Genomic DNA, 23340 nt, shown 5'->3' on the forward strand with positions numbered 1-23340 from the left:
GAAATCTGAACTTTGTAAGCACCATAACTGAAACTCAGGGAAAAGAAAAGGCAAGAGATACTATTATCTAAGATTGTGTAAACTTTTAGTGAAGCATGATCCAGAAGACAAAACAGTAGGCTAATTTGCCTGTTAATTCCTATAAAAACATGCTTCAGGAAAGCAATTTGAAATAAGCAGCAATGTGAGAAGTAACAGACAATAAAGGGATGGTTTAGAGGTGGTTTGGCAAACTTCTTTAAAAAAACAAAACCTACAGTATTATTTATTCATGTGTATGTGTGTATGTCTGCATATGAAGAGGACAGAAGGGGTCAGATCCCCTGGAGCTAGAGTTATAGGCAGTTTGAGCTGCCAGATATCTTGGGTCCTCTATAAGAACAGGATGTGCTCTTAACCACTAAGCCATCTCTCCAGCCCCATATAATTGTTACATATATACATGTATAAATATATAAAGGCAACTTGCTGAGTCTGTTTAATATTGCTGTGTATATATGATTTTAGGGCTGACCATTTTGTAGTGGATAACCAACTACAAGGCTTGTCCCTAGAAGAGAAATTTTCCTACTCTCAGTAGTCATCAGTTGCCTATAGTTCTTTGTCTAGGGACCCCATGAAATTTTCTGCTTCCTCATTAGTTTGTCTATTGGTGTTGTCAATGTTTAAGGTACCATGTTGCTTAGCTGTCATGGGTATAACTTTCCTGTCATTTCTAAGAGAAACACTCTCACAGTACACCTCCTAGTATCATTTTTCTTAAATATCTTGTAATTAAAGGTTAGCCCACCATAAAGTCTTTGCCTCTTCAACTCTGCTAGATGAAAATACTCAAAGAAAACATAATGAACAATAGAATTCGGATTCGAAAAAAAGTTCTATAAAAGCTGTGTTGGTAACTAATCCAGTTTGCTGACCTGCCATTTTAGAGCAATATTACTAAGTGTTAAAGTGCATAAAAATCACAATGCAGATGGGTTAAGCAGATCTGACACACCACAAACTGTACTTGCTGCTTGGTACGGAATCATACTATGAGTAGATTCCAGGAACTAAAGAAATGGATTTCACTAATCAAAGAAATATAAGGGAAAACATTGGTCCTAAGAGAACATTTAACTTAATTTTAGTAGTGATATATGTGCACCACAAACCTACAGGAAGAATCACGTACACTTAATTGTTCTTTGAGAAGAGTTAAAATATTCTTTTCAAACTCTCAAGCTAGTAAATTGATGCACCATCAAGCTTTTTAAAGAAAAGTAATTAATTTTCAATAGTACCTTATTTCCCTGATAGTTAAATCTCATTCTTGTAATTCTTGGATTGCCACCGGATCGAAAACAGGTTATTTGCTGAGAATGGCCCCATTCAAACATTCTGACACTCCCATCTTGAGCACCTGTCAGATCTGCATTATAAGATGACAAAAATTAAATATTTATTTTAAAAACTTTTGAAAAAATTCTTAACCCAATATTGAATTATTCATCAAAGAAGTACCTAGGAAATAAAGTCTATTTATATAAATTTACTTTGAGGTTTTATTTTATATAAGAAAAGTCACATGATGTACTTTCATTTGACTGAGAATATGTTTTCAAACAAAACAGTAGATACATTTAGATCACTATAAATTATGATTCTTCTCAAAATTATCTTAATGTCTTAAGAGTCTAAAATAAATATATTTTATAATAAACATTTAATAAATTACTGAGATTATTAAAGAATCAACCTTTATCAGCCATATTATTAATGTTAAAATTATGCATTTTTCTAAGACAAGGTCAGATTTAAATACCATAGTAAAGGAGAAATTTTAATTTAAAATTATTTTGATGGATTTATTATCTCAAATATATGCTAATGTCTGATAATACTAATTATACTATGGAATAAATAAGTCACTATTTTTGAGAATGATTGAGGTCATTTATATACAGCACTCAATATAACAAATGGCACCCAAATTATATTAATTATAACTGTCAAAATTAGTATAGAATAGGGATAATGAAAATCAGTATAGATAAATGCCCAGCAAGTTGCTAATTATGCTATTAGTTGAGTTTTACTAATACTTTACCAAATATCTAATAGCAATGAATTCAGGCTGTTTTAGAATATTTTGTCGTGTACTAGGCAGGGGTGTGAAGGCGACAGCATAATGACTTGGGACTCGTTGAGGGGATGTTAACTCTTTTCCTTTCCTCCCAGGATAGCTGCTTAAAAACTGTTTAGGTTTTCCCAATATTATCTATAGTGCTAAAAACACTAATTGGGAAACCTCTAAACTATAATGGCTCTGGTGTATGAACAAATCTAACCACAACTCACTATAAACAGTAAGACAATAACCAAAGTTTCAGCTCTAATAAGTAATTTACCACTTCAATGAATCAAATTTCTTTCTGTCTTGCTTCTGCAAACACCTTTAAATTTTTCTCCTACTACCTTAGTGTGACAGTTAATCTTTACTGCCTGGGTTTAGATTCATTTAGGAGATCAGTGAGGCACATCTCTCGGTGTGCTTGTGAGAATATTTTTAGAGGACATAAGCTGAAGGATATAAGATGTACCACAAATATGGGACGTGACATTTCATGAGCTGGGGAACCAGACACAATAGAAAACTAGCCAAAAAGGACAGCATATCCTATTTCTGTGGTTCTTAGCTGGCTTCCACTGCCCAGATTTCTGTTCAAGTGACAAAGGATTTAAGGCTCTGAAATAATGAGCCAAAATAAATGATTCCTCTCCTCTCAGCTGGTCCTCTCAACTACTTATTTGATGACAACATTGAGAAGCTAATGAATATCTTGGTAAAGCTTTAAACCACCTATAGGCTAATGTATATACATTAAAAGGACAAAAATAAAAAGTCAAATGAAATGAAGTCAACCCAAGATAAGAAAATAGAATCCTATAATGAGAATTGATCAAGATAATCCAAACTGAAAAGATGAGAGAAATGATAAACTCATTAACCAAAACAAAAACCTCTGTGGAAAGCCTCAGCAATGGAAGGGATCACATGGTAAACTATGTAAACTATGTTACGGCTGGACGATAAACTAAAAGAATTGGCTCAATGAGTACAGGAAAAAAAAAAACAAAGAAGAGAGGAGAGGAGAGAGAAGGAAGGAGAAGGAGGAGAAGCAAGAGAAGGAAGAGAAAAAGGAGGCAGAGGAGAAAAAAGAGGAGGAGAAAGAGAAGGAGGAGAAGAAGGAGAAGAAAAAAAAACAAAAGAAAAGAAAAAGAACATGGGGAGCGCTTCGGGACAGTGCCAAAAGACTTTAGGAAGAAAATGTAGACCATATTTGCTGGGTTTGATCATTAACAATGAATAGGTAGAATAGTCTCTCCTATTTATAAGACATAATTAGATAAACTGGTTATATTACCAAGGTTTTGACTAGAATGTCATACTTGAGAATTCACATAATCAGATATACAGCTTTAAATCATTAAGGTGATTTTATGTGACAAAAAAAGCAACTTGAAATAAAACTGGCCTAGCAACATGTACACAGTTTATATCATTCTCTTATATGTTTATCTTACAGCTGAATAAGGACTGTCTATCACTTCTGGAACCCAAGATATTTGGAGATCTTGGGAAAAAAGGAACCCAACTCTAGGGAGACAAAAACTGTTCTTCTGACTTTATCTTAAGTATCTCTTCATCTGTGTTACTTTATAATAACTTTTACAATAAAGTCTCAAACATAAGCCAAGTGTTTCATTGAATTATTCTAGCAGATTAGTCAAACCAAAGGAGAAGGTTGGGAGAACCCCCTGTATAGCCAGATGTATAGGGGAAGTGAACTAAGTGAGGCAGAGGACAAGCTTATGTATCTGAGCTCTTGACTGGCTTCTGAATCTAACTACAGGTAGAGAGTGTCATAAGTTGAATTGAATTAACAGCACACTAAGTTTACCTTCAGAGTGGGATAACTGCCTAGGGTAGGGAAAAGAAAAACCCACACAACTTCCATAAGAAGTGTTGCTGAGAACAACAGAATGTATTTTCTCACTTAGGAAATTATAAAAGTATTATCTCAATTTCTAACAAAAACTCAAAAATAGTGGCTTAGGGTACTGGGAAAGTGGTATAGAGCTTGGCTAGCCCAAGCAAGGGCCTGGTTTTTTAGTCCTAGCAATGGCTTGTAATGTTTTTTTTAAAAGATCTGGAGAAGAAAAGGCCTACTGAATTACCTGAGTTTCAAAGTAAAACTTTAAGAAATCTTATTTTGTTGCATTTGCTTATATAATATGCACTTATTCTTGAACTAACTTATTTCTGGGAGAATGTGTTCATGACTAAGAAGAAATACTGAGGAAGAAATCAAATGAGAAAAAATCCAAATAATTTAATTAGCTTTAATTTTCTAAGTCTCTTTCTTGTCCGTTATGGAAATTCTCTCTTATAAGACAGTGATGATTTTTTCTTACCTAATACTTATAAAAATTGGTTTACTAATAGCTGTGGAAGTTGGGGATATCTTTTTGGGTCTGGGACTAATAACAGTTACTGCTAACTATTAATCTGGTGATTATATGTAATAGAGTTGACAGTATATTAGGTCCCTTCAATATTTCAGGAAGGTTACAAACCTTACTGCAGAGGGTAAGAACATTTTTAAGCAATGCCAAGTATGTTGCTTGCCAATATTATTTAAACTTTTCACATAAAATACCTTTTTTTTTTTTTGAAAGGGCCTTATTCTGTAGACCTGGGTGTTTCCCAAGTGCTTAAATCTCAGGTATGTGCTACCCACATGCTATGCTAAATGCATACTGACATCCTATTATATACACTTTGATGACTATTTTAGTTCTTTCTTCAAATTCTTTCCTCTTTAAAAAAATTTTTTTGAATTTGTATTTATATGTGTGGATCATGTTAAGGCCAGAAGAGGCTACCGGGTCCCTTGAAGCTCAAGTCACAGGAGGTGGTGAGCCCGACATGGGTGCTGGAAACCAAATTTGATTAAGTCAGCTCCAAAAGTAGCAGGGATTCTTAACTACTGAGCCATTTCTTCAGTCCCAGATACCTATAAAGTTGTAGGAACTCAACATTAAGGGAGTCAATATAATATTTTATTTCAATTTGTATTTGGTATGAGAAGTCATTCTCTTCATTTAAAAAATTTTTTTCAACCTTTTTATTTGACAAAGTATGCAATTTAGATAACATGATTATAGCACACACTGGAATACAGAGGAAAAGAACACAGAACTTTGTTAATTTTATTTTAATGGACAATTGTTTATGAGAAAGGCGGCTAAAATTTTTATATTAATTTGTAAAGACATGAATATCTCAATATACTCCTATAACTATTAAGGGAACGACATAAACACAATTTTTAAAACCTAGGATGATTATAAACTAACATATATATTTCAACCATCAGTTAATCAATACTTTCAAAATTTTTAAAAAAAATTTCATTTAATTTTGGCTAAAACAAAAGAGACTTGAGATTTCTTCAAATAAGATCTGAAAAAATATATTGATGGAGGAAGGTCATTGGCTAATAAAGGCACTGCCCTGGCCCATTTTATTGGTTAGAGGATAGGTGGGAGGAGTAGGCAGAACAGGACGCTGGGAGGAAGAGGAAGTGAGCTCAGTCTCGACAGCTTTCCTCTCAGGAGCAGACGCCTGAGAGAGACGCCATGCCCCGCTCCCAGCATGAAGCTCCGACCCAGGATGGACTAGGCTAGAATCTTCCCGGTAAGACTGGTTCTCACAGATTATTAGAGATGGGTTGATCGGGATGTGAGAATTAGCCAGTAAGGGCTAGGGCTAAAGGGCCAAGCAGTGATTAAATGAATACAGTTTGTGTGTTGTTATTTCGGGGCATAAGCTAGCCGAGCAGGCGGCCGGGGTGCTGGGAACGCAGCCCCGCCACTCTTATTACTTCAATATATCTCCTACTTTATAAGAATTTACTAATAACTCCTTTTATGACTGCTATTAACGTGCTTGATGAAAGACAAACTGATAAAATTAGTAAACATAAACTCATCTATGAAAAATAAGTAGGATAAAAATTCTTTCAATTGAAACTAAAAGTTTCCCATGAATTCCTTATACAATTTATATAAAAAAATGTAAAAATAAGACAATCATTGTTCATCATTGCCAACTTACAGTAAGGAAGTGTTGGATGTGATGTCATTCTTCTGACATTATTAATGGCTTTCTTAGTCATCTGGTAAAAGAAGAAATATTTTATAGTAACAATAAAAAATAACTAGAACGTTAAGTTGTAGAGCTGTATACATAGTTCAGTCATAGAGCACACCCTAATTATGAGTTATGTTCTGATTTAATCTTCAGCAACACACAGAAACATACACATAGTTCTACCTATCAGTTAGTTAATCAATATCTCCAGCGACTCCTTTTTTGGCTAAACCAAGAGAAACTTAAACATCAGAATTACTCTACTTTTTTGCCAATTGATCCATTTTAAATCATTTTTTGAATGATTTAACTATCCTGTTAAGTAAGAATAAAATAGCTATGTAAAATTAAAGGAAACTATAGCTATATGTTAGTTTACATTGTGCATCAATCTTGAGATTGCAACAATCTTGGTTGGTCTTCTGGATTTTAATTGTTTAACTAGTCTAAAGTTGTGGTGATGTGTGGCATTGGCAAGGGTAGCAAAAAAAGCAGGCCATCAGAATGGTAGTGACAGGAAGAGAAAGATCCCTGTGGATGTGTTCTAGTCCAGAACAGAAGCTGCTGTTAACAAATACAGTACTGATCATTCAGTAACAATATAAGATCAATTCTCCAGACAACAAAACCTTGATGAACTTATGACTATTACTTTAAACTTCACATCTAAATCCCTTTATTTTGTTTGGGGGTAGGGTTGGGAGAGACAATTTTTTTTTAAAAAAAAAAGGTTTTATTTAATGTTAATTTATGTGCATTTGTGTTTTGCCTGCATTTATGTCTGTGTAAGTATGTTGTATCTCCTGGAACTGAACTTACTTGTGGGCTGCCATGTGGGTACTTAGAATAGAACTCGGATCTGCTGGAAGAGCAGCCAGTGTCCTTAACCACTGAGCTATCTCATTAGCTACAGAGACAAAATTTTGTTGTATAGCCCAGGCTCACCTGTAACTTGCACATCGTGCATCACCCTCCTGAGTGCTGGGATAATTATAGGCATGTCCACCATGTCTACCAAATCCTATGTTCTGAATTAAATATATGTATAAAGGTTCTTAGTCTTTCTTTTACCTTTTTGTTTGTGACAAAATTATCACAGAAAAATAATAAAACACAGATTATAAGTTTTTCTGAAAGCAGGTAACAGAAAATAAAGAAACCATTGGTTATTTGAAAAGATTAATATAAAACAAACCACCTTATCTTATTAGTATTTTTTTCTTGAGAGAGGAATAGGGGTAATCATGAATCAGAATGACTTCCAATTAAAAAGCTATTAAGATGGTAATTCCCTATTACTAAAGACAATACCTATACAACTCATTGAACATAATTAGTTGACAGTTGGTGCCTACATAGAGCCTTCACCTCTACCGACTAGTGTTCATGGTATGGAGAGTACTTTGCATGGTCTCAGAAGACAAAGGTAAACTATAACCCACCTACAAACCCTGCTATTTACAATGATGACATGCCTGCAAGGTGGTTGAAAACCTGAAACTAGATAGGCCACAAACCTAGGGAAAACTAAATACAACTATTCTGTCAAAGGAACACAGCAAGAAAATGACTCCTAATGACATTCTGCTATACTATACTGATGCTATAGATCAGTTCTTTGCTCAGCCAGTATCAGAGCAGCTTTCTTCTGCAGTAGACCCACAACAAGACAATGTACAGAGTTGGAGCTCTTGGAACACTCAGTACTAAATGAGGGTGTCTCCATCAAACAATAAAGTTTCTTTCATACAATATATTCTGATTACATTTTCCCCTCCCTTCATGGCTCAGGGGATGCGGAAAGACTGTTAAAGAAACAAGGCTTTGTAGACATAACAAGACTGACACACATGACATCAGAGACTGTGGTAGTATGCATAAGGCCTGCACAAGTCTAAGCCAGAGAGTACCCCATTGCTGAGGGAAAGTAGACATAAGCCTCCGTCCCCAACCCAGAAGCTACTTCCAGTTGATAATGACATGTAAAAGAAAATTCAGTTCTAACCAATGGAGTTTCATTGGGTATACAAAACCATACTTAAGGGCAGGCCCTATGCTCGGCAGTAGATAGCCAACACAAACCTAACTCAATAGTATTTTTTTGGGGGGGGGGAAATTTTATCTCATTATGCTTTGCCAGAGCATTTTTTTTTTTTTTTGATTTTTCGAGACAGGGTTTCTCTGTAGCTTTTTTTGGTTCCTGTCCTGGAACTAGCTCTTCTAGACCAAGCTGGCCTCGAACTCACAGAGATCAGCCTGCCTCTGCCTCCCGAGTGCTGAGATTAAAGGCGTGCGCCACCACCGCCTGGCTGGCCAGAGCATTTTTTTAAACCTCACAGATCTTATATGTTGTGATTTCTGATTTTATTTTATATAACATATTTTATGTTTTCTATATGTGCAAATATGTGTATCTCAGTGTCTGTCTGTGTTTCTTGTACTTTTACAGACTCTTTTCTCCTGTTTGTTCATTTTGCTCTATCCTGGATTGTTTATTTTTAATTTCATTGTCATTATCATGATTATTATTCAGATGCTTGTTTGTTTTCTAATGAGAGAGAGAAAGAAAGGGTGTGGACCTGGACTTGAAGAGGAGAGGAGATAGGGGAAGGGAAAATGTAATATCCTTAGTCATCAGAGAAATGTAAATTAAAACTACTTGAGATTTCATCTTATCCCTATCAATGAACAAGATTAATAAAACAAGTAAAAGCACACTCTGGAAGGATTCAAGGAAAGGGGAACACTTATTTACTGCTGATGGGAATACAAACTGGTAAAGAAATCAGTGTGAAATTTCCTGAGGAAGTTGGGAATTGATCTATCTCATGATCCAGGCTATACCACTCTTCGGCATATACATCCTACTATGGAGATACTTGCTCATCCATGTTCATTGCTGCTCTAATAATAACAATCACAATTTGAAAACAGATTAGATGTCCATCAATTAATGAATGCATACTGAAATGTAATATATTTGCAGAATTGAAATATTATCCAGCTGTTTAAGACAAATGATATAAGAAATTTGCAGGTAAATCAAGCTAGAAACAATCATCCTAAATGAGATAACTCAGATCTCAAAAGATAAATATTGGGCTGGAGAGATGGCTCAGCAGTTAAGAGAACTGGAAGCTCTTCCAGAGGTCCTAAGTTCAATTCCCAGCAACTACACGGGGACTCACAACCATCTATAATGAGATCTACTGCCCTCTTCTAGCCCACAGGCACACATACATGCAAGCAGAACAGTGTATACATAATTAATAAAATCTTAAAAAAGGGAGAGATTGCATGTTTTAGCTTATATGTAGATGTTAGATTTTAAGCTTTACGTATGCACTTCAATTACAATAACCCACAGAGGTTAGGTTGCTCCTAAGAACCAAGGGGGAGGAGATCTTCCAAGGAAAAGGAAATAGAATATAGTGCAATAAAGAGGAAACTTGAATACATTTAAATGTCAAGAGGGGTGGGAGAGAGGGTAAAGGAGAAAATATGGGGAGGGACAATTAACACTAAAGGCTTTCTAACAGTTATTTGAAAATCTACTACCCAGAAGCTTCCTAAAATGTATACATATATGAAAGGAATGTAAGTGGAATCACCATATAATAGGGGAAATAATCAGACATCTTATGTTACCAAGTAAACCCCCTAGTAGCAGAAATGTGTTACATCTTGCAAAGATGTTAGCCAAACATATTCCATAGACTCTCTTAATGTCACAGACAGTTGTCAAATCTATTAATTACCTTCTACAACCTGATGTTGAGTCTCTAATGCTGAAAGCAACACTTACGCGTGTCATTGAACATGGAGAAACTGAACTTGCGTCCAACTAGAAGGTATATTCTTACTGACTACTTATGAGGTACTTTGCATGATACTGGAAGCTAAAAGCAATCATCAACCTCACCCAGCGACAAACCATGTTACCTACAATGTATCTGCCTATAAGACATACTGGTGCAATATTAAGGGAGTAACTAATCACTTTTGGGTTGGAATTAAAACACTGAGACAAAATAGGTCATGTGCCTATGGAAAAAATTAGAACTATTTATTATTCTGCAGAAGGAACACAACAATAAGATAACTACTAATGGCATATCACTATACCCATAGATCAGTGCCTTGTTCAACTCTCATGAGAGAAGTTTCTGAAGTTGTTTTCTTGCTGTAGATGGGAATTAACACAGAAATCCATAAATATACAATGTGTAGAGACTGAGACACTTTGGAGCACTCAGTCCTGAATGGGATGTCTTTATCAAATCTCTCCCCCTTCAAAGCTCAAAGATTTATGTTAGAAGGGGGCAGAAAGATTTTAAGAGCCAAAGGTAGTGGATAATTCCAAGTATCTAAACAGTGTTTTCTAGACACAACAGGGCTGATACATATATGAACTCACAAAGACTCTTGACAGCACACATAAGAACTGCACAAATACAAAAGAGACAAAATACTAGCATAGAGAAAAAGTTGACACAAAGTCCTACTCCTAGCCAAGAAGTTATTTGCAATTCATTTCTGCTAGCAAAGGGAACAATTAGTTTTCTCCATTGTAATGTGATTGGATTTATCAACCAGACTCCAGGGCAGGCCCAATGCCCAGGTATAGCTGGCCAACATAAAACAGATTCCATCACCAGAAGAACACAGTCCACAGAAACAACTAAGCAGGACTCATTGGGGCTCATAGAGACTGAAGTGTCAACCACAGAGCCTGCATGGGTGTACACCAGGCCCTCTTCATACCTGCTGTAGTTTTTATAGCTTGAGTTTTTGTTGGACGTTTAACAATGGGAGTAGGTGTATCTCTTTTTCCTGCTCTTGGGACCCTTTTCTTCCTACTGGGTTGCCTCATCCAGCCTTGATATGAGGGTTTGTGCCTAGTCTTATTGAATTTTGTTGTACTGAATTGATATCACTGGGGGAAAAAAAACCAGACTCCATTATACAGCTTATGCAGAAATCATCTTTCTGACTATCAACAGATATATGTGTGCCCAGAAGATGAAATATATTCATGAGATAAACATAAAAGCAGTGGGGGAAATACCCATAGCTATTTTTAGGGAAGAAATGTAGTGGCACATGAGAAAATTACAGATAGAAGCAACCAGTCCACAGACAGTGTTTTTTGCTCTGTTTTGGCTTCTTTTTTTTTTTTTTTATCTTATTTTGCTTTTCTTCTCTTTCTTTCTTTCTTTCTTTCTTTTTTTGAGAGAGAGCATGAAATTGGGTGGGAAGGGAAACATGAATGATCTGGAAGGAGTTGGAGGAATAGAGAAAATATGATAAAAATACAATGAATGAAATAAAATTCTAAAAAGCAGCCCTAAAATTTGCATAGGAAGAATATTCAACTGTAAAAGTGCTGAGAGTTGCTGGTAGCAATGGCTTTACCAGAGACACGAGAATACACAGCACATGACAGCTGAGAGTTCAAGCGTCAACCTACCGGGTGAATAATTCTCTGATGGAGGAATCTTATTAAGTAAGTCTTATAGGACCACAGACTCTGGGCCGGTTGCCTCTGTCTGTAATTTTCTCATGTGCCACTTCATTTCTTTCCTAAAAATGGGTATTTTCCCCACTGCTTTTGCGTTTATTTTGTGAATATATTTCACCTATTGGGCACACAAATATCTGTAGGTTGTCAAAAAGATATTTCCGTATAAGCTGTATAATTTTGATGAACAGAAATAATACTAGAACATTTTTCATAGCTCAGACTGATGTAGGAAAATGACAATATTCTCAGTTACAAAGACAGCTTTTTACTTATTTGCTGATTTTAGACTTTAGAACAGATTCAAAATAGGCTAGTTGCCTCTGCAAAATATGCAAAAGGGCAAGTTCCCAGGTGTCTGTTTGTTGAACCAAAGTCAGGCTGATAACATAAAAACCTAACTCCCTACAGCAATGGACTTTCTGCACGTATTCCTGGTCTTGGTTTGTGATGCAGGACTGAAGGTCCAGAAACTGGAGCTTGTTTAAGTCCTGAATTTCAACGTCACTCTCTGTCTGGGAGCCCTGACCACTGAGAGCTAAGTGCCTTTACTTTAAGTCTGGTCAGCGAGACCTCTCTACCTTAAGAGAAACTATGCGACTTCTCAGATGTTATTAGAATGGATCGGACCCTGTATATGTAACTCATAATTGTCCAAAGTTAGGGGGTTGAAGGAGGTGCGTGTAGAAAGATCTATGTAGACAGAGTTTTGCAAAGGGCTTTGTAAAGAGCTGTATAGAGCTATGGAGAGAAAGCTATATAAAGAACTGTGTAGAGCTGTGTAGAGAGCTGCTGTGTAAAGAGTCGTGTACAGCTGTGTAGAAGACAGCTATGTACAAGATGAGTAGTTGTCTAGAAGACAGAGCTGTGTAGAGAGATGGAGCAGTAGCTGTGTAAAGACGTGTAAGGAGAGATATGTAAAAGAGAGACAAGTAATGGAAAGATGTGTGTGTAGGAGAGAAGAGATGGAGCTGTTGAGGAAAGATGTATGGATAGAAGACAGCTATGTAGATATGTACAGCTGTGTAAAGGAGGTGTATGGTAAATGTAGCTACACAAAGATGTTGAACACTTGTTTCGTTTTTGGCTACTCAGCCCCAAAATAACCACTCAGAAACTGTATTAATTAAATCACTGCTTGGTCCATTAGCTCTAGCTTCTTATTGGCTAACTCTTACATATTAATTTAACCCATCTCCATTAATCTGTGCATCACCACGAGGTCGTGGCCTACTTGCAAAGTTTCAATATGTCAGTCTCTGACAGTGGCTCCATGGCTTTTCCTTCACTCTGTCTCCTTTCTCCCAGCATCCTGTTTAGTTACCCGCTCCACCCTGTCTACCGAAGTTCTACCCTACCAACAGGCCAAGGCAGTTTCTTTATTCACCAATAATATTCACAGCACACAGAAGGAAATCCCACATCATGGAGACAGAGAAATTTCCAGAAAGAGATTTTTCTCTTATTTTTGGTTTTTCGAGACAGGGTTTCTCTGTAGCTTTGGTGTCTGTCCTGTAACTTCCTTTGTAGACCAGGCTGGCCTCAAGTTCACAGAGATTCTCCTGTCTCTGTGTTCTGAGTGCTAGGATTAAAGGCACGAACCACTACCCGGCCAGAAAGAACTTTTTAAAGACAAAGCAAAAGAGGAAAGTTTCCATCAGAAAGCATGTGTTTCTTTCTTATTCCCCTCATATAGAAAAAGTCTAGCCCTTGCTGCATTTGTGGATTTTTTTTTTTTTTTGCACACCCTGGGCTGCTGGAGGCTGGCCCTCCAGATAGCAGTATAAAAAAAAAAAATGCAAAGTCGGGTTTCTAAATTATAATGCTTTCATGTATAAAGAACTACTTTTGAACATAACGTGTCCAGCATTATTCTCTACAAAGCATATCTACCTGTGAGGCAGGCAAACCTCAAAAAGCTTCTGTTTACAGGAAAGAAACAACTAAATAATGCATTGCTTTTACAAAGATAAGGTGAGACAATAAAATTAGAAGTATGGGGCGAATGTCTTCTCTAAGAACAACAGAGAAATCTCCTGAGATCTCAAGTTGGGATCCGAATGTTTACACAGAGAGAGAAGCATTTGAAGGAGAAGGTAAGGCAAAGTCTTTAGCATGATAGCAATGGATGAGTCTGAGGGACAGAAAGCCAGCATAAACAGAGCAGAGAGAGTAAGTGTAGACTGGAGAGCTAGGATTAGAGTCAGGCAAAGCTTTTGGAGGTCAGAATAAGAACTTGTTTTTTAATAAAGATGTATTGGGAAATGCAGAACTTGAAAGGAGGGAAAATCTGAATGGTATTTTAAAAACACCTGCTGCTTTATAAAGAACAGAGGGAATAAGAGGTTGCAGCAAGAAAGCAATTCTAAGAGAAACTGTACTGTTTTATCTAAGGCTCATACTGAAAATAAAATCCATTATTTATTTGTATTTCCCTTAAGTTTCTCTGTAAAATACAATGTCACAATGTCACTAAAGTTCACAAATTTTATGATTTGTAATCTTAGACTGACCTAGTCATTTCATTTTAAAATTACTAATTTCTAATTCTGAATTCAATTGAATCCTTAAAAATAAAGTACTTGAAAACATTAAACTAAGTGATTTAAATCACGTGACCTTTTGAATTAAGCTTCATTTATCTGATCATTGAGTCAAGAGGAATATGAACACAAGTAAAGCAAAGTACTAACAGTTTGTACTACCTATAAAGGAACTGCACATTACAGAAGACTAAAAAGGCTTATAAATGATGTCCAAGTCTCTATTGAACAATTACCTATATTAATTGGTTAAAAAATGGCAGACTGGCAAAGGAAACAGAATGCTCAATAGAACTTAGAACATTAAAAGCAAAACATAATAAAACAAAGAAAAAATCCCTAACAACTAGAAATTAATTAAAGGAATGTAGGATTTTCTTTGCTTTTGTGCATCAATTTTTATAGCCTAATCAATAAAGGGAAATCCTAGAGGAATAAATATAGGTAACATTTTACACAAAACAATCAATGCTCAAATACATGCTTTATCACTACAAAATTATCTTGCATATAGTGCATTTTAATTTTGAAAATTTGCATTTTTTCTTAAAAGAATGTATTATATATCAGCATTACAAAATGTCATACTCAAAATGGATAGCATTTAATTGGTATCTATTAAAGGATATTATCTAGAACAGGGCCGAGTACAGCATTTTACAAGAGCTGGACAAACATCCTGGGTTTTATGAGTACAGCATGCTGTCTTTTGCAGACCATAAGCTCTGAGACTGCAGAGTGAGAGCAGGACCCATAAAAACGTAAAAAAATTGGCCACAGCTGAGTTACTACAAAGTTTTACCAACAGATATAAAAATCTAACTTTTTATAATTTTCATGTCCTGCAAAACTGTGATTTTTTTTGTTCTATACAGGGAAAAATGTAGGGCTGGGGTTAGAACTCAAGAATAGTGCTTGACTCACAAACATGAGGCCCAGATTTTAAACTTCAACATCGGAAAAAGAAAAGAAAAAAAAAGGAAACAACTTAATCTCATTCTTATTATATCAGTTTCATAGTGCATGGTTTACATATGGCTCGTAGCTGCAAATTAAAATGTATTTCTTTCATTTTTAAACCAAGTATATTTTATTTAATTTTTAGATATGTATCCCTGGCTGTCCAAGAACCTGCTATGCAGACCAGGCTTGCCTCACAGAGACCTGTCTGCCTCTGTCTCCAAAGTTCTGGGATTAGAAGGTGTGTGCCACCATGTTGGGCCAAAGAGATTTTTTTAAAAATATGTAATCCCTTTCAAATGAAAATGTTATTCTTAATTATTAAAACATACACTTCTAGAATATAAGGTAACTAAAAATTAAGAAATTAAAAAGGTCTTCATCACCTTTTACTCATTAACCTAAAGGGAAAAGAAATAGGACAGTTAAGTGTAAACCTAAGTATCTTTAAATCTACATACCACAGATGCTCCTCTACCCGTCTGTGTACTTCCCAGCCACGGCATATTGATTGGAGTGCCAGGGTTGCTGTGTGTATATGGAGTTGAACCTTGGACAGCTGTTAAATCATCACGAGCATGTATCACCAAGAAATCTTCTGATCTACAAAGAAACATCAACTAGAATGAAAACATCAGTTCTTCATTTTTTTTCTCCCTGGAGTATGTCCTGGAACTTGCTCTATAGATCAGTCTGGCCTCAAACTCAGAGATTCACCTGCATCTGCTTCCTGAGCGCTGGGATTAAAAGTGTGCATCACCACCCGGCTCTTCGATTCTTTTTTACATTCCAATTCCCTTTAAGAAGCTACAGTCACGACTTACTTACCACCCCTAGTCACGGCAGCACGTGCTACTCTGCTTACAATTACAAGCACTGTGTTTGAGACAAGTGCTGCCTGCTGTTCAAGAGGGCACTTAAATCTCTTAAGAAGGTTTTCCAAAGTTACAGTTCAGTGGATAAAAATCACTCATATTATATAACTGAATTAAAAACAAAGCATAAGAATACCCTTTGGTTTCTGTTTCTGTATCATCATCCACCCATGTATAGATCTGTGTGGCCAGAATTCCAGAAACATCCAGTTCTTGTACATCATGGCTGGAAGCAATTGCTATGCAATTTCTATTTGCCTGAAAAAAATAAATCATGTTAACTTTTACATTAAAAAGCCCAATGGGTCTATGAGCTACTTCTGAAGAAAATCTCTAATCTCCAATAACATGCACAAAAACATTTTTACCAACTAATATTTTAATTTGGGGGGGTTGGTTTTTTAGAGACAGGGTTTCTTTTTCTTTTTTTTATTTTTTATTGAGAAAAGGAGAAAAAGAAAAAAAAAAACAAGTTTCCACCTCCTCCCAGCCTCCCATTTCCCTCCCCCTCCTCCCGCCCTTCTCCCCCTCCCCCCACTCCTTTCCCCCTCCCTCTCCAGTCCAAAGAGCAGTCAGGGTTTTCTGCCCTGTGGTAAGTCCTAGGTCCTCCCCCCTCTGTCCATATCTAGGAAGGTGAACATCCAAACTGGCTAGGCTCCCACCAAGCCAGCACATTAAGCAGGATCAAAACCCCGTGCCATTGTCCTTTGCTTCTCATCAGCCCTCATTGTTCGCCATGTTCAGAGAGTCCAGTTTTATCCCATGCTTTTTCAGTCACAGTCCAGCTGGCCTTGGTGAGCTCCCAATAGATCAGCTCCACTGTCTCAGTGGGTGGGTGCACCCCTTGTGGGTGCTTTGGAGCCTGTCCTGGAACTAGTTCTTGTAGACCAACTCGGCCTCAAACTCAGAGATCCACCTGCCTCTGCCTCCTGAGTGCTGGGATTAAAGGCATACACCACTATCCCAGCCTTAAATTAACTTTTTTAAAAAATGTTTTAATTTTTTATGGTATTTTGCCTGCATGCATGTCTGTGTGAGGGTGTTATATTCTCTAGAACTGAAGTTACAGACAGTTGTGAGCTGCTCATTTGGGCGCTAGAAAGAACTGCAGTCCTCTGGAAGAGCAGCCTGTGCTCTTATAACCACTGAACTATCTCTCCAGCCTCTTAAACTAATTTTAATAATTAAATTTTTGGTAATTTAATTTGGTAATTAAGCTTGAATGAAAGAAATGTTCACACTCTAGGAATTCTAGACCACCTAACAAAAAGTCAAATAGAAATAAAAAATGTTTGAACTACTTTATTTCCTCTTTCCAAGCAGTTTCTCTACTCTTCCAGACGACTTTTATTGTCCTAATATTTGTACAACAAAAACACAAATAGTAGGCAGATGCAGCAGCAGCTCACACCTGTTGCAGCTGGGGACTCTGAATTCAGTGACCTCCAGTAAACAACCCACTGCTAACATTTTGTCACTCTGCAGGGGTTGGGAGAAAACCAGTCACTGGTAGCCCAAAGAACTAGTGTGAAGAGATTCATCTAATAGTGACTTCTTGTGCTACCAGATGTGAACTGTCTGTCCCTAGTCAGTGAAACTAAATTCTTGTGTTATCAAATGGCATCCGATAAACTAAAAATAACATATTAGTTTGAATATAAGATACAGTCTCAGACCATCACAACTCTCATTACAGGTAATACCCAATGAAACAAACGGGGGAAAAGCTTAATCTTTTTTTTTTTTTTTTTTGAGACAGGGTTTCTCTGTGGCTTTGGAGCCTGTCCTGGAACTAGCTCTTGTAGACCAGGCTGGTCTCGAACTCACAGAGATCCGCCTGCCTCTGCCTCCCGAGTGCTGGGGAAAAGCTTAATCTTAAGGCCATTTTAAAAACATGAAATGTAAAACAAAACAAATTATTTGTGAGCTACAAATTTTGGAAGAATGTAAAAATGTAATACCAAAATGTAGAGAAATAATTATATAACATATTTATAAAAGTGAACAGCAGATTTCATATATGTAGATGACTATTTATAGTTACTCATAGATTTTAAGGGGAAGGCAGATAATCCTGAGTGAGGACAGAATTTGTATGTGTGTGTGCTCATATGTACCCCCACATAGACATAGACACAAACACACATACACTCACTACTCAGAGTTACATAGATATTACAACTTGAGAATTGCCTAAGGGTTAACTGCAGTTCTGCCTGGTCTAAACATAACTAGTTCACAGATGTTTATGATGGAGATTAAATTAAAGATACAGGAAACTATAAGGACAGATGGCTAAAGAACAAGTTAGATAAAGTCGAGAAGATGGGTATAGAATATAAAAATGAACAATCTACTGGTAAAAGGCTTTCTAAGTGTTACAAAACATACACATGCTGAGGCTGAAGCAGGAGGCTCACCTGAAGGCAAAGAGTACCACAAAGGGTCTGGCTGATAACATTGTAAAATTAAAAATAAATATGTGCATATGTCCTTAGGTATACATAAAAAAACCATAATCCTACCCTTTTAAGTTGAAAAAGAAACAATAAGACACCAAAAACAATGCTGTATAGCAATCTGGGGGAAATTCAAGTGGGATAAGATTCACAAAACTTCACCCTTGGACTATTATACTTAACACTACCTCTTCTCCTGGAGTTCACAGATACCTCTAAGGAGGATGTTAAACAGAAGACTAAAGACTATAAAATAAACACAGAAATTGGACTTCTAATACATGAGTTTAAGTTCTTCAAATACCTTAGAAAGTCTCTTTGGATTAACGATGTATTATTTTCTATCTATTTTAAAGTTTTTGCTTAAAATTCAAATACTCAACACTGTTCTCTGCAGAGCAATAAAGTATTTTATTAGATGTATCTCCCAGATAATATAATAAACAAAACTCCATTAGCAAATTATATAATAAATTTAATAAAAGAAAGTTCTTACTGAGATTATAATTTAAGGAATGGGAAGTAAATGTGGAAGTAGAGTACTTTCACTGAATAAACTGATAAAAGTGTTCTCCAGCAAGGACTAGTTAGAAGTCACAGAAAAGACATCTACGTACTTACTTTATTAACAGCAAAGGCAGTAATGATATCAGATTCCTTATGAATAATTCGTGCTTTACCTCCAGGATATCCCAAATCTGCCTCTATCTAAATAGAAGAGAGTATAATATTAAAATGTCTATTTTATTAATAAAACAAATGACCAAACCAAATTAATTTTAATAAAGTTTTAAAATACACCAATTCCAAAGGCACTATGGTAGATGCTAAATATCTCAGATTTATTTATTTTTATTTTATGTGCATTGGTGTTTTGCCTGCACATTTGTCTGTGTGACGGCCAGATTCCATGGAAGTGGAGTTAGAGACAGTTGTGAGCCACCATGTGGGTGCTGGAAATTGAACCCGGGTCCTCTGGAAGAGCAGCTTAACCACTGAGCTATCTCTCCAGGACTTATTATCCCAGAAAAGAATTTGATGAGAGGAATTTTTCAAGCTTGTTTTCATACATAAAAAGACAGTTGATAGAAACACATAACTTCTTGAGTTGTTTATCCTCCTAAAGCAACAATGAACTAACTTTAAAAGATCAAAATATTTTAATTATTTTTTGCTATTTTGTTTTGTTTTTCAAAACAAGGTTTCTCTGTGCCACCCTGGTTGTCCCGGAACTCAAGTTGTAGACCATGCTGGCCTTCAAATCAGAGATCTTCCTCATCTGTTGGGATTAAAGCTTCCTCACCTCTTATCTATCACCTGGCTGACATTATATGTGTGTATGTGTGTGTGTGTATGTATATATATATATATATATATATATTTTATTAAAAAAGAAAACAATCTTTTTTTTTTTCATTTTACATACCAATCCCAGTTCCCACTCCCTCCCCTCCTCCCTCTTCCCTTCCACCCACCTCCCCCACCCCACCCTCATGCACTCCTCAGAGACGGTAAGGCACATTGCTTTGAGGAAGGTCCAATGCTTGCATATATATATTCCTACTATATCTAAGCTGAAGAAGGTATCCATCCAAAGAGAATGGGTTCCTAAAAAAGCCAGTGCATGCAGTTGGGATGAATCCTGGTGCCGCTGCCTGGCATTTTAATTACTGAAGTAAAGATTTCCCAAGTTTCTGAGTAATGTAATTATTTAATAATTCCTATAAGTATTACAAGAAAGGTCAAGTGGTAATTAGTTCAGTCTTATAGACCACAAGGGTTCACTGTTGGATATTTTTGGTATTTTGTTTCCCCCTCTAAACCATCCACTCAAAAGTCCAAAGGCCATTCTTAGTTCATAGACTAATAACAGTTGTTATCTTACCAGCCAGTTGTAGTTTACTGACTTCTGATCTAAAATAACCTTCCATTTAATAAGGAGAAACTGGAGTCCCAGAAAGGATGTAACTCAACCAAGTCAGTAATTAATTTTAGTAGTTGAATAAATATATTCAAGTGAGTTTACAGGAAGGACACATTTTGACATTCTGTTTATTCTAGAAAAGGCACATATGTATGTATAACACCTTTGAATTCAGAAGAGAACACTTATAATCAACACTTATAATCAATATTTACCAAAATTAATTAGTTGGAAAGCTCAAAATATTAATTTATCTTATTTTACTTACCTTTAATGTCTAAAATAGATTACTAAGAAATGTTTAAAATCTCATTATGAAATGCAGAAATCATTATTTTGAAATTAGCATATAACAAATTTAGATAAAAATATCACCAATGGCTGCTCATTGATTTAAAATAATCAATTTATTTTAAAAAATGGCCTCCAGAATAATTTTAATTGTAAGGTAATTGAAGAGACTTATGCAATAACAAAGCCTATATACCCTAATATAAGCAAAAATTATATATACTATATATATACACATACACACACACACATATATATATGTACAAAAGTCAAATATAGTCAATCTAAAATGTAACTAACTTACAAACATAAAACAATTTCAGTGTTTGATAACCAAACATTCTGGGTTGAGGTTCTAATTCTAAGGCAAGTATTTGCTCTGGCCGATTTCTGTATTTTTTAAAATGAAAACTCGATTTGTCCATTTATATTCCTGGTATCTAAAGCACCACACCAAGGGGCTACTCCAGTGCTTGTGGATTATCAACAAAGTACACCAAGAGACCACCTCTGGGTCTAAAGAAACGGAAGGTATTAGAAGAGACATGACATTTTCACAGAACAAAAGAATCTACAGGCGATAGGCCCAAGGAACATGCTGGTTTCATGTGGTGAACTTTCCCCAACTTTACCGTGGAAAGAAAGTGAAAACAAATTAATTTCAAAAAAAGCTTTCTGAATACGGGAATAAATTCTTATCCTCTCATTCAAAACAATGTTTCTCAACAGCATGGTATCAAAATTGCCTCCTTGATATTCAACTGGGTGGTATTTTAAATATGAAGGTTCTGAACACCATGTCAAACACACAATCAAATCACACAGGGGTGAGCAAAGAAATAGGGCTTAGCATCTCAACAGTTTCTGGTACAGTCTATGTGAGAATGACTATACAAGTAGGATTTTTAAGATCTGCAGAACAGGCAGGTGCAGCTTATGAAAAGGCCTTAAAGGTTACAATAAAAATTCATTTGTCACATGAATGTTTAGAGGCCTTCAAATGATTCTGGAAATTCTGTTAGTAGCTGAAACATAAAGGATGTGAGAATGGCTATCAGAAAAGCAGGTAAGACACTATAATGGCTCAAATGATAAATGAGGAAGACTGGATTAGGAAAGCAAGTATTACAGGGTTAGAATGGGATAACTTGTAATTATGGGCTGTATTCTTTTAGCACGACTTAAGAGAAGCTGACTCTAGTTTTCAAGATCGATAAATGTTTGTTTTTTGTTTTTTTGAGACAGGGTTTCTCTGTGTAGCTTTGAAGCCTGTCTTGGCACCACTCTGTAGACCAGACTGGCCTTGAACTCACAGAGATCTGCCTGTCTCTGCCTCCCAAGTGTTGGGATTAAAGGCATGTGTCACCACTGCCTGTCAGGAAGTCACCATTTACTGAGAAAAGTGAAAAAAAAAAGTGGTCTTAGGTCAGGAGTAAGGAATGTATAGCCTTTAGTAATGAATTGGAACTAGTGTGATTTGAAATGTACCAGCACACAGATAATACTTAAACTATAAGAGCAACCAAAAAGGAAAGTTAGAACAGAACTGAGTTCTTAGCACATGCATTCTCAAGGACAGATAAAAGTGAGGTCTGGTTATAAGTTCTCAGTGAACTGGCTAACACACACACACACACACACACACACACACACACACAAAAAAAAACCCTTGGGGTTATAGAAATTGAGCTAAAAAACATTAGGAAATTGCCAGGGATCAATAGTATCAAAGGATACTGAAAGTTGAAATGAAGAAGACAGAAATTGGCAACTGAATTTAGCTTGCTTTAAAGCCAGTTATGCCAAGTACAATCTGAGTTGAATGGGCTAAAGACAGTACCTAACTATGTAAGGTTCTTACATCTCGTGACTAGAGAGGGAACTTCAGGGACATAAAGGACTGAAATTTTCTTCCTGAATTAAGACAGTTTGGTCATGATGTTTGCAGTAGGAAAACAGGGAAATGGCAATTTCATGGAAGAAAGTATAATGTCAACAGGTTAATAAAAATTAAATCTAGAATAAACTATTATGATTGCTAAAATTTAAAAGCCTTTGATGTCATATGTTAGAATGAAAGGTAATTGAGATTTTAAACACTGCTGGTAAGAACATAAAATGGTATAATTACCCAAGAAAACACTTAGATAATTTCCTAAAAAGTTAAAACATATATCAAGGTTACACACTTGCATCAATCTCTAGTACTGCAAAAATCTATGCCTAGTATGTAATTTAGCCATCTCTCCTAGGCATTTACATAAGAGAAATGAAAGCCTATATACAAAGACCCTTATGCATAAATTTTCAAGGCAGCCATATTTGAAACTGCTCCAATATAATGCAATTAGCTCAAATCACTAGGAAAAAAAGATGAACAGATTATGACACAGCTGGATAATATAATGAGTATCAGCAATAAGAAGTCATGAACTATCAAAATACACAACATTGAGAAATCTCAAAATAATTATGCTAAGTAAAAAGACACAGGTTAAAACGAAAATACAAATCCAGGCATGGGGGCTTATGCCTGCAATCTTCAGCACCTCAGAGGCTAAGGCAGGA

The 23340-nt window shown here is 36.0% G+C and overlaps 1 protein-coding gene across 4 annotated transcripts in view; it reads right to left on the reverse strand.

Annotated features, from left to right (window-relative positions):
* The window catches only part of Dmxl1 (Dmx like 1), a 143357-nt gene that overhangs the window by 11380 nt on the left and 108637 nt on the right, over positions 1–23340 (reverse strand). For all 4 annotated transcript variants that reach the window (XM_041659694.1, XM_041659693.1, XM_041659692.1 and 1 more), the window contains 5 exons: positions 19179–19265; positions 16235–16356; positions 15685–15826; positions 6164–6224; positions 1284–1411 (listed from right to left, as the gene is read on the reverse strand). In XM_041659694.1, the coding sequence (XP_041515628.1) occupies positions 1284–1411; positions 6164–6224; positions 15685–15826; positions 16235–16356; positions 19179–19265 (540 nt within the window). The remainder of the gene's footprint in view (positions 1–1283; positions 1412–6163; positions 6225–15684; positions 15827–16234; positions 16357–19178; positions 19266–23340) is intronic.

This window comes from Microtus oregoni, unplaced genomic scaffold (genome assembly GCF_018167655.1).
Source record: "Microtus oregoni isolate MIOR12 unplaced genomic scaffold, Mior012 000011F_ref0000422, whole genome shotgun sequence".
Taxonomy (NCBI): Eukaryota; Metazoa; Chordata; class Mammalia; order Rodentia; family Cricetidae; genus Microtus; species Microtus oregoni.